General features: G+C 43.8%; 1 protein-coding gene across 1 annotated transcript in view; it reads right to left on the bottom strand.

Annotated features, from left to right (window-relative positions):
• LOC108096982 (unconventional myosin-VIIa) overlaps nt 1-13,170 on the bottom strand; it is a 634,406-nt gene that overhangs the window by 548,407 nt on the left and 72,829 nt on the right. Inside the window, 1 exon segment of the mRNA XM_043207602.1 lies at nt 12,640-12,747. Within this exon segment, the coding sequence (XP_043063537.1) occupies nt 12,640-12,747 (108 nt within the window).

Below are 13,170 nucleotides of genomic sequence, written 5' to 3'. Positions count from 1 at the left end.
CTAAAGCCAGTGCGTATGATCCTAGGTCTGCCTGGTCCAATTCGTGGAGCTCCACTGTTATCCTCAGCACCTTCATCATCATCCTCTGTATTCTCGTCCTCGGTTTGAGCACCGCCATGATCGGACTGATTGGCCCCATCGTTCGAGTCAACATCGGGATTTTGCTCGTCTTTTTCAGCAGAAATAGATGTCATGTCGTCAGAAGCTATATGTTCCATTTTCCCCTCTTCAGGTTCTACGAAAATGACATCTCGGCTCTCGATCAATTTTCCTGATTCCTTGCTGTATAACCTATAAGCTTTTGCCGATTCTGAATACCCTACCATGATGTATTCTATTCCTTTTTGTGCAAACTTGGATTTCTTGGTTTTATCTAGAGCAAACGCCAATGAGCCAAACACTCTCAAATGTGCCACCCTGGGCTTTCTTTTCACCCAAATCTCAAATGGTGTTACCCCATTCAAAGCGCTCGTAGCTAGTCTGTTTCGCAAATAAACCGCAGTACGAATGGCTTCAGCCCAAAATGATTCGTCCATACCTGCATGAAGTAACATACTCCTAGCCATTTCTACTAGAGTTCTATTTGCTCTTTCTGCCACTCCGTTTTGTTGTGGTGTGTATGGTACTGTCAGATTTCGTTTTATCCCATTCTCTTTTAGCAATTCTTCAAATTCTTTGGATAAATATTCGCGACCATTGTCGGTGCGCAGGACCTTTATTTTTCTACCTGTCTGGCACTCGACTTGCATTTTGAAGGTTTTAAATGCGTTTAAAACTTCGTCTTTCGTTTTAAGCAAATAGACTGACACATACCTGGAGCAATCGTCAATAAAGGTAGCAAAATATCGATTTCCTCCCAAAGAAACCTTTTGCATTGGTCCGCATATGTCACTGTGTATCATATCCAATACACCCTTTGACCTGTTATCAGTTGCCTTTGGAAATGGTTGAACACAAATCTTGCTCTTCGCGCATGTCACACAAACTTTATTTGGCCTTTGTATATTTTTCATACCAATTACCATGTCCTTTGTGGTCATTTCCCTCAATGCATCAAAATGCACATGGCCGAACCTGTTGTGCCATTTTATTGAATCTGATTCAATACTTGCAACTTTCAAACATTTTTCTGTATTGTCTTCTGCCATAAACAATCCGTTTTTAAGCTCAGCTTTTAAAATAACCCTGTTTTTGTCCGTTATTTTGGCACAATTTTTCTCAAAAACAACTGTTTTTCCTTGGCTTAAAACTCTGGTGACTGATATAAAGTTGTTCTGTAAGCTTGGCACATAAATAACATCACCAAATGTTATTAATTTATCACCAAATTTTATTGTGATATTTCCATGACCTTCCGCATTTAAATATTTTCCGCCAGCTAACAATATTTTTTGTTTGTCTTCAATAAATGATTCAAACCTATCTTTGTCACAGCATAAATGTGCCGTAGCCCCGCTGTCTACGCACCAAACGTTTTTCATTTGTTCATCTGGTTTAGCCGTATTTAAAAATGATACAAACTTTTCTGATGCCTCGCAAAGTATGGTACCCAATTTATTTGTGTTCTTACTGTCCTGCATTTCACTTTTTTCAAATTTTTCTTTCTTTTTAGTTCGACAGTCAGCTTTAAAATGCCCTTCCTTTCCGCAATTAAAACAACATTTACCCTTCTTGCAACTTTTCTTTGCCTTTCTTGAATCCTGACTAGTGAGCACCTTAATGTCATCTACATTTTCTTTGCTTGTACTAGCCAATTGCCTCTCTGCTTCCTCGGTAATTTTTATTTTTAATGCACTCAAGCTTGGCAGTGTATCACGCGATTCGATCGCGACTACAAAACTTTCAAATGACTTTGGTAAGCCACTGAGAAGCACTACCGTTTTAACTGCCTCTGGAATCTGAACACTTACTTCCACTAAACCCTCTTCCAATTCTTGGAATTTGTGTAAATAATCTTTTACACCCTTGTCCTCTGACATTTTTATGGACAACATTTGCTTTACAATTAATACCAACCTGGCTGGTCCAGTGGGCTTGTGAATTTCTCTTAATTTTTCTTCATTTTAAACTCAAAGTTTTTCTTAAAGGTGCAAACAATTAATTTAAGCCCAACATTGCAGTACATTTTTGGTGATTTACCTTAGACAAATTTTTAGTTAATACGTCTGCAATCATTTCTTTTGTTGGACAATACTCTAAATTGATAAATTTTTCTTTATAACAGTTTCTGATATGGTGGTACTTTACGTCTATGTGCTGACTCCTGGCGTGATAAACAGGATTTTTTACAAGATTCAAAGCACTCAAATTATCACCATGTATAGTTATACAATTCAATTTAAATGGCAATTTCATTTCATTAATTAGCTTTTTAAATATATGGCTTCTTTTGCTGCTTCGGATAACGCCATATACTCCGCTTCTGTGCTGCTGAGAGCCACGGATGCCTGCTTTTTAGTGGCCCATGCAAATGCAGAACCTCCCCATATGAAGGTGTACCCAGTGAAGGATTTGCGATCTGTAGCATCGCTGGCCCAGTCTGCATCTGTATATCCTGTGATCTCCTTGCCTGTTTTCTCGTACTTGATGGTCAGATCAGCAGTTGACTGTAGATACCGTAGAACGTGCTTAGCACCTGCCAAGTGTTCACTGTGTGGATCTGTGTTTCTTTGAGAAAGCTTGCATGCCGAATGCAATATGTCCGGGCGTGTTGAAAGCGCAATATACATTAGAGATCCAATGATTGACTGGTATTCGGTCACGTCGACTTTGCTGCATGTATCCTTGTCGCATTTCACTTGAAAATTGGGTTCCAATGGTGTCGTAGCAGATCGACAACTGCTCATGCCCAATTCCTCCAGCAAGCCACGGATGTGTTTCGTCTGGCTGATTTTTATAGAGCCCGTTTCACCCTCACGCTGAACCTCAATGCCCAGAAAGCTCGAGACTGGTCCTTTATCGACAACCTGAAATTCATAAGAAATAGATTTCTTAACCGTTGCCAACTCACCCATGTCTGAACATGCTATCAGCAAATCATCCACATAGACTGCTATCACGTTGATCGAATGTCTGGCTGCCTTTGTGTACAAGCATGGTTCGCTTTCGCATGCCTTATAACCAAGCTTGGTTAATACGCTGTCCAGTTTAGTGTTCCATGCACGACCTGATTGTTTTAATCCGTACAAAGATTTCTTCAGTTTCAAAACACTTTTTGGATCCTTGGCAAACATCTCTGGCGGTCTCATGTAAATCTCCTCCTCAAGCTCGGTATTCAAGTATGCTGTTGAGACATCTAGCTGATGAACGTACAGTTCGTATTCTGCTGCCATTGCTAAAACCATGCGAATAGTAGCATAACGTACCACTGGTGAGAACGTTTCGTCATAGTCGATACCTCCTTTTTGACTACAGCCTTTTGCCACTAAGCGAGGCTTATATCGTTCGATTTTTCCAGGCTGGATTTCTTTTTAGCGTAAATACCCATTTGCAGCCTATTGTCTTTTTATCATGTGGGAGTTTTACCTGCTGCCATGTTTGATTTTTCACTAAAGCGTCATATTCTTCCTGCATTGCGTTTTTCCATTCCTGTGATTGGGGACTTTTTAGTGCTTGTTGCACTGTAGCTGGGATTTCTATGTTTTCGTTGTACAGCATGCTAAGTATGTTATACTCTTTTCGCGGCCTTCCCCTAAAGCCAGTGCGTATGATCCTAGGTCTGCCTGGTCCAATTCGTGGAGCTCCACTGTTATCCTCAGCACCTTCATCATCATCCTCTGTATTCTCGTCCTCGGTTTGAGCACCGCCATGATCGGACTGATTGGCCCCATCGTTCGAGTCAACATCGGGATTTTGCTCGTCTTTTTCAGCAGAAATAGATGTCATGTCGTCAGAAGCTATATGTTCCATTTTCCCCTCTTCAGGTTCTACGAAAATGACATCTCGGCTCTCGATCAATTTTCCTGATTCCTTGCTGTATAACCTATAAGCTTTTGCCGATTCTGAATACCCTACCCTACATTTAAATATTTTCCGCCAGCTAACAATATTTTTTGTTTGTCTTCAATAAATGATTCAAACCTATCTTTGTCACAGCATAAATGTGCCGTAGCCCCGCTGTCTACGCACCAAACGTTTTTCATTTGTTCATCTGGTTTAGCCGTATTTAAAAATGATACAAACTTTTCTGATGCCTCGCAAAGTATGGTACCCAATTTATTTGTGTTCTTACTGTCCTGCATTTCACTTTTTTCAAATTTTTCTTTCTTTTTAGATCGACAGTCAGCTTTAAAATGCCCTTCCTTTCCGCAATTAAAACAAAATTTACCCTTCTTGAAACTTTTCTTTGGCTTTCTTGAATCCTGACTAGTGAGCACCTTAATGTCATCTACATTTTCTTTGCTTGTACTAGCCAATTGCCTCTCTGCTTCCTCGGTAATTTTTATTTTTAATGCACTCAAGCTTGGCAGTGTATCACGCGATTCGATCGCGACTACAAAACTTTCAAATGACTTTGGTAAGCCACTGAGAAGCACTACCGTTTTAACTGCCTCTGGAATCTGAACACTTACTTCCACTAAACCCTCTTCCAATTCTTGGAATTTGTGTAAATAATCTTTTACACCCTTGTCCTCTGACATTTTTATGGACAACATTTGCTTTACAATTAATACCAACCTGGCTGGTCCAGTGGGCTTGTGAATTTCTCTTAATTTTTTCCATGCCTGCAGCGCAGAACTACAATTTTTTATGTGGTTCAATTGAGTCGGTTTCAAACACAGTAAGATCGATGCAAATGCCTTTTCATCTTTTAACTCAAATGCCGACCGCTGCTCAAGAGTTGCATGTTCCCCCAAAGTTATTTTACCACTCACTATTGGCCATAGGTCACTTTGTATTAGAACACTTTTCATTAGTACTTCCCATGTACTGTAATTGTTCTCGTCCAGTTTTTCTATATGAAAGTTCGTATTTCCACTCATTTTGAGACTTTTGTTGAGTTCTTAACTTTGCTTATACTGTGATACTGATTCGTTGGGAACTGTTTTAGTTGGGATTGTTTACCCGGCTATGGTTCCTTCTCACAGCCAATCACTCTCAGATCACAAGCACTTTTAATTATAACTTTTTGCCGTTTTTCACCCGCAACATAAGAACAACAGTTTCTCTTATTTTTGCTGCGCAAAAGAATAACCCTCATAACACACGACGAGACGATCAACCGTTATTTTTCGACTTTTGTCTTGTCCGGCGCCTTGTGTCTGCAGTTATTTCACAATTCTATGAATTTCGTATTTTGCGCGCCTTGTCTTGCGCCTTGCACTTTTTGCTTCTCTATGTATACACACATACATATATACTTTTTTGTCTCTGCCTTTGGGCTTCTCTATACATACATACAATACTTTTTGTCTCTGCCTTTGGGCTTCTCTATTTGTACATACAGTTTGTATGTATAGCTGAGATTAGTTTAATCACATTTACTAGCACATTTGGTTAACGCGGCCTCTGGGCCCATAACCTGTTAATTGTTTTTATTGAGTAGCATAGTAGACTTATAACCAAATAGTAAATGTAGTACAAATGTATGTAATGCAAATTAACACGCGCTCGTGATCACGGCCAAACAAGAACTAATCGTAAAGCACTCGGTCGCTCGTACGTAAAGGAGCCCGTGGTGAATATGAAGTGTGTTGTTCTTTTTCTTATTGAGAAGCCCTGATTGCTTTACATTTTGACAGAAAAACAACGGCGTAATAATTTTTTTCAGTAATTTTTTTGACCTCTTGTACGGGAGCTTTCCGATATAGTTCCGATCCGGCCCGTTCCGACTTATTTACTGCGTGCAATAACTACACAACTTTTGGTAAAGTTTCATCAAGATAGCTTCAAAACTGAGAGACTAGTTTGAAGAGAAACGGACAGACGGACAGACGTATTTCGATTCTTATGGTGATGCTGATCAAGAATATATATACTTTATAGGGTCTGAGGTGTCTCCTTTACTGCGTTGTAAACTTCTAAATGAAATTATAATACCCTCTGCTCTGAAAGGGTATAAAAAACTGGTTTTAGCCAACAAAGTGTTAATAATATAAGTTGTGACGGCCCGTCGCCACAATAAAATAATAAATAAATAAATAAACCAAACCAAACACAATAAAAAGCTATTATTTCAAAATGCGCGGGCAATCGATAACTGTTTACGCAGCCCTAGACAAGCTATCGATAACTATATATGCAACCCTGATAAAACGATAGATATCGAAAACTGTTTACGCAGCCCTGGTCTATCGATAACGATCGACGACTATCGGTAATCGTGGGATAATCCCACCAGCTATCTGGGCACACTAATTACCATCTGGGGCCTATATAAGCAGTGCCACGTCCTCATTCCAGTCACTTGTGCTCAGGCGTTTGATCGAGCAGCATCAAAAGGGGTAAGTGTTCTGTTCTCTATTTCTGGTGGTGGTTTTCCGCAGAGTACGGATCTTTATTTGGCTCGCGACCTAGGAAGGATCACCTACGCCCGGTCTGGTTAGTAATAATCAACCTTTGGCCAGGTCAAGATCTCTGAGTCCGGTGTGATTTATCAGTCAGCCCAGCTCAGAGAGTTCCTCCTAGAAGTCACGCCCCGGCTTCCGACCCGGGAGCGAAGCGGAGTAGCATTGGACTCCTGCTGCATGACCCTACTTAAGTAGAGCGTTCCCCTGACGGACGAACAGAACACGACGCGACAGCGGAATCCCGAGCCGATCGACAGCACTCCCAACCGGCTCTTCAGCCGCAGCGACCGATGCAGCCTCCCAGCCGTAGGAACGAAACCGGCTCTTCAGCCGCACGGAGTACCCGGCTTTTCAGCCGCAACGGATATCAACGTGTCCCCCGGCCCTCCAGCAGCGCCGGACACTGACGCGACCCCGGCCCTTCCGCAGCGCCGAACATCGACGTCACCCCGGCCCTTCAGCAGCGCCGGACATCAACGTAGCCCCGGCCCTCCAGCAGCACCGGACGTCGACATATTCATCGGCACACCACGAGTGCCGAACAAAACACCGGCTCAACACCTCTCGGCCCGCCAGAGCGCCGAGAGACCAAACCAGACTATATCAATACCCCTTAGACATAATTCAGGATAAGCAAATATACGACAAAAACCCCAAAATACCCGACCATTATCAATACCCCTGTAATATTAGGTAAGCCTAAGAGAAAATATACGAAGACACCCTCGACACCGCATTACCCCCTCGAGTTATTCTGGGAAAGTTGAAGGTAAACCGATCTTGAAGAGGGGCCAAACTAGATAGGAAATTCTGTCTCGAACCCTTGCCATCGGCGAGCTATACCGCCTCCCGGAACAGGGTCGTTACAGTGGCGCCCGAACAGTTTAGACAAGAGACAGTGGCCTGACCAAGCAGTAGGAGCTATGGTAATCTTGCTAAAAGTTGGAGCCTTGGACTGGTGGCACACCCACCCGAAAGAGATGACATCATGGAAACATTTCAAAAATGAATTTCTGGAATACTTCAAGCCAGCAGACCACGAGGAGAAAAAAAAGAAACAAATAACACGCAGGCATCAGGGAAAAAACGAGTCAGCAAAGGAGTTCGCACGAGAACTGCGGAAAATTATGAGGTTCACAGAACTCACAGAGGGAAGTAAATTAGAATGGAACAGGAATAGTCGCGTAGAATTCAAGCGGTACGCCAAACGTGGGGAATGCAAATAACTAATGGAATACCTCCGACTGGCAGAAGAATTCGAGGCACTCCAAGCTGAAGAACCAAAAGAAAGACAAGAAAACATAGCACCACAAAGAACACAATACCAGACAAGAGACTACTGGAGACCGCAACAACCAATCCAGTCACTAAACAGAGGAATAGTAGAAACTTTCGACATGAGGAATAAATGCTCAAGATGCAAAATGGTGGGACACTCAGCACGGGGATGTAACAACCCACCAAGGCTGTTCTGCTGGGTTTGTGAACAGGATGGAAATCGGACAATACACTGCTGCCGCAGACAGGAAAACTCGGGAAACGAGAGAGGCCGATGGGAGCAGAGCGGGTACCCAGGGCCCAGACGACCGACAGGCAACCCGCAACAACGATAGAGTAGGCGATAGAGTAGGCACCAGGAGAGTAGAAGGTATGATAGACACCAGAGCCACGAGAAGTTTTATAGGCAGAGAACTCGCAAACGAAATAGCAACACTCGGAACACGAAAACGAGTAACTGAAGCTATAAGACTAGCAGACGGAACAAACAGAAACGTAACAGAAGCGCTAGAAGTACCGATCCAACTAGGAACCCTATCCGAAACAGTCATACTATTAATCCTCGACGAAGTTATGGGAAACCTGCTCCTGGGAGTCGACTTCTTACAACAATGCAAAGCTACCATTCAATGTGGAGGTATTACAGCACACATCGGAACAAAAAAGGAGAAACAAGGAAAAAAGAAACCAACAAAAGACAGTACACAGGGTATAGGGTCCCTCACAACGGACGATCTCACAGAAGAGACGATCCAAGAAATTCTCAAAAAAGAACTACATTTAATGGAACAAGTCAAGGGAGTCAGTCACATAGCAAAACACAGAATCTTCATGAAACACGATAGGCCCATTAAACAGAGATACTACCCTCGAAACCCAGCAATGCAGTCCATCATCAACCAGCAAGTAGACGAACTTCTAGCACAAGACCTCATCGAACCATCCCACTCTGCATACAGCTCCCCAGTAGTAATAGTGGAGAAGAAAAACAAGCAATGGCGATTGTGCGTCGACTACAGACAGCTTAACGAACACTCAGAACGAGACGCATACCCGGTACCACGGATGGATCACATCCTGAATCAACTCCGAGAAGCAAAATATATAAGTACATTAGACTTAAAGAGCAGATATTGGCAAATACCTATGGAAGAAAGCAGCAGACAGTGCACGGCGTTCACAGTCCCAGAACGAGGACTGTTCCAATGGAAGGTAATGCCATTCGGGCTACATAAAGCACCAGCCACATTTCAAAGAGCATTAGATTCAGTTATCGGACCGGAAATGGAACCATTTGCATTCGCATACCTGGACGATATCGTAGTGATAGGAAGAACAAAACAGGAACATATGGAAAAACTACAGGAGGTAATGAGACGAATCAGAAAAGCAAACCTACGAATCAATAACGAGAAATGACATTTTTTAAGGAAGAACTAAAATATCTAGGCCACATAGTCAGCGCAAGAGGGATACACACAGACCCAGAAAAAATTTCCGCAATCCAAAAAATGCCAAGTCCGAAAACAACAAAACAAGTACACAGCTTCCTGGGAATAGCCTCGTGGTACAGACGGTTCGTACCAAACTTTACCGAGCTAGCAAAACCTCTATACAACCTACTCAAGAAAGGGAAAAATTCAAATGGAACACAGAACATGAAGCAGCAGCACAAGCCCTAAAACGCGCGCTAACAGAGGCACCAGTCCTAAGCTGTCCAGACTTCACAAAAACGTTCATCCTACAGACCGACGCCAGTGATTACGGGCTAGGAGCAGTCCTAACACAGGAAGGCGAAAACGGCGAACAAGTGATCGCATACGCTAGCAGAAGATTAACCAAAACGGAAGCAAAATACTCAGCCACCGAAAAAGAGTGCTTGGCAATCCACTGGGGAATCCAAAAAATGAGAATGTACCTAGAAGGATACCACTTCGTGGTCATAACAGATCACCAAGCACTTAAATGGTTGAACTCAATTGAGAGCCCGTCAGATCGAATAGCTAGATGGGCATTGACAATGCAGCCATACTCATTTGAGATTCGCAACCGCAAGGGAAAACTAAACGTAGTGGCAGACGCACTATCCAGAATGCTGGAGGAAGAAGTTCGGGGAGCAGAAATGGAGGAAGACAACTGGATAAAACAAAAACGAGATAGCAAAGGCACCATGGGAGACACTATGCGTAGACTTTGTAGGCCCATTACCAAGATCGAGCCACGGCCACAACATGTTACTGGTCTACTTCGACAAATTTTCTAAGTGGGTAGGCGGCCATAAGAAAGGAAAGCGTGATCAAGACGCTTAGGGAACAGATCTTGAACCGATATGGAGCACCAAAGAAATTGATATCAGACAATGGGGTTCAGTTCACAAGCAGAAAATTAAAATCCCAGCTAGAAAGATGGGGGATAACGCACCAACTGAAAGTGCCATACACACCTCAGGAGCACCCAGCGGAAAGACCAAACAGGACTATTAAAACAATGTTGGCACAACTCACGGGCGCGGAACACAAAAGATGGGACGATTTGGTACCAGAAATAATGCTAGCCATAAACAGCAGCCGATCGGAATCAACGCGGTATAGCCCAGCGTACCTTCTATATGGAAGAGAAATACGACTACCAGGCAGTCTGTTTAACGAAACCACATCAGGATCAGGCATAGTAAAAGAAACAAGAGAGGACCGATGGAAAAGAATGAAAGAGACAGGGGAGCTAGCGCGAGAAAACATGGGAAAGGGTGCATGTGACCAGGCAAGAGCCTACAACTTACGAAAAAGAGACCGGAAACCCAAGATCGGAGACCTCTTGTGGGAACGACAACACCCATTATCCAAACCAGCCGCAGGGTTTGCGGCCAAACTAGCGCCAAAATACGAAGGACCATTTAAGGTTAATGGTTTCATATCCACAGTAATAGCAAACCTAAATCATAATACTACCGGAAAAAGACATAGGGCTTACGTTAGCGAACTTAAACCATATAAAGGGAACGCCGTAGTTAGCAACGTAGTCACAAACGTAGTTAGTCATAAAAAGAAAAAAGAGATCAGAAATAAACAAATCTCCAAAAAATTACAGATGGAGAATAAATTTAAAAATTCAGCGGCAAAATACCGTGCTTCATTGGAAAAGCAGGAGTCCAACCGCAGACGGGTGGCTTTCGGCCATAGAAGCAATAGGGCCCGAGATCAGGACCCGAACCCGAGCGGCACCAGTGGCCAGGCAGGCACCTCCGCGACAAACGACGACGACCACGGCACAGAACCAGGACCCACGCATCAACAACCAAAACAACCAATGAATAGGACAGCGGAACAAGGAACAAGGACTACGGAAACAACCCACCATCAACACCAAACCACAAGGAAACGACACCCCGAACGAGGCACGACCCACCGAAACTCCACGACAGACCCCAGCGACTTCCACCGGAACAAAGAGACACCAACTAATCGACAAACAAAAACCCCAGATCCCATGGAGAACACCAAGAAGACTTTCGGCTATACAACGAGAAACAACAAAAAAAGGATGACGACACGGAGAGCGATTGGGACGACGAACCGAAAAAGAAAGACCCGGAAAACGAGGCAAAGGTCGCAGATATGGTGGCATACCTCAAGGCAGCCTGGCGACCCGGAACCCGAGGGACCCACAAGGTTGTTTCCGGCGAGCTCTTCACCCGGATCCGCATAGGGCGAGCGGGACACATCAGGGTCAACACAACCCAGATCCTGGTCTCCAAAGAGGGGGGAGTGTGACGGCTCGCCGCAGCAATAAAATAATAAAAAAAATAAATAAACCAAACCAAACACAATAAAAAGCTCTTATTTCAAAATGCGCGGGCAATCGATAACTGTTTACGCAGCCCTAGACAAGCTATCGATAACTATATATGCAACCCTGATAAAACGATAGATATCGAAAACTGTTTACGCAGCCCTGGTCTATCGATAACGATCGACGACTATCGGTAATCGTGGGATAATCCCACCAGCTATCTAGGCACACTAATTACCATCTGGGGCCTATATAAGCAGTGCCACGTCCTCATTCCAGTCACGTGTGCTCAGGCGTTTGATCGAGCAGCATCAAAAGGGGTAAGTGTTCTGTTCTCTATTTCTGGTGGTGGTTTTCCGCAGAGTACGGATCTTTATTTGGCTCGCGACCTAGGAAGGATCACCTACGCCCGGTCTGGTTAGTAATAATCAACCTTTGGCCAGGTCAAGATCTCTGAGTCCGGTGTGATTTATCAGTCAGCCCAGCTCAGAGAGTTCCTCCTAGAAGTCACGCCCCGGCTTCCGACCCGGGAGCGAAGCGGAGTAGCATTGGACTCCTGCTGCATGACCCTACCTAAGTAGAGCGTTCCCCTGACGGACGAACAGAACACGACGCGACAGCGGAATCCCGAGCCGATCGACAGCACTCCCAACCGGCTCTTCAGCCGCAGCGACCGATGCAGCCTCCCAGCCGTAGGAACGAAACCGGCTCTTCAGCCGCACGGAGTACCCGGCTTTTCAGCCGCAACGGATATCAACGTGTCCCCCGGCCCTCCAGCAGCGCCGGACACTGACGCGACCCCGGCCCTACCCGACCATTATCAATACCCCTGTAATATTAGGTAAGCCTAAGAGAAAATATACGAACCGCATTACCCCCTCGAGTTATTCTGGGAAAGTTGAAGGTAAACCGATCTTGAAGAGGGGCCAAACTAGATAGGAAATTCTGTCTCGAACCCTTGCCATCGGCGAGCTATACCGCCTCCCGGAACAGGGTCGTCACAGTAATTGGTATTTACTTGCTTAAGAGCTGTGCCTTAAAGCCAGTACGTAAAATAACTTACCTGATTTTTGTGGTCATCGACCATGCTGGTGTAAGCTGCTTCAGCTAAAGCAAACACATGAGGCGACAAATCCCCTAATCTGCGCTTATGATATTCGGAAACTTCTTCCTGGAAAACAAAAAACATTTTTATAGCTCATATATAGCACATGCAAACGATAAGAAACTTAGATTAGTAAGCCGCCGTTTTTATACCCTTGCAGAGCAAAGTCCGTCTGTCTGTCTGTCTGTTTCTATGTAAACTAGTCTCTTAGTTTTGAAGCTATCGTGCTGAAACTTTCCGAAAAGTTGTATAGTTATTGCATATAAGTCAGAACGAGCCAGATCGGCCGACTATATCGGATAGCTCCCATACGAGAGATTAAAAAAAAAACTCTCCTTCCGTTGTTTTTGATCGGATCGACTTGATTTCTTCCAGATGGAGTTTTTTAACCACTATCGAATTTCGCATTTAATTTTATCAAAATCGGATAATTCTATCATATAGCTGCCATAGGAAATATCGAAAATTATATATAGAAATAATGGCAAA

Source organism: Drosophila ficusphila, unplaced genomic scaffold (genome assembly GCF_018152265.1).
Source record: "Drosophila ficusphila isolate 14025-0441.05 unplaced genomic scaffold, ASM1815226v1 contig_2, whole genome shotgun sequence".
NCBI classification, from domain to species: Eukaryota; Metazoa; Arthropoda; class Insecta; order Diptera; family Drosophilidae; genus Drosophila; species Drosophila ficusphila.
The sequence above is the reverse complement of the archived record's forward strand: the minus strand, read 5'-3'. Positions and strand labels throughout refer to the sequence as shown.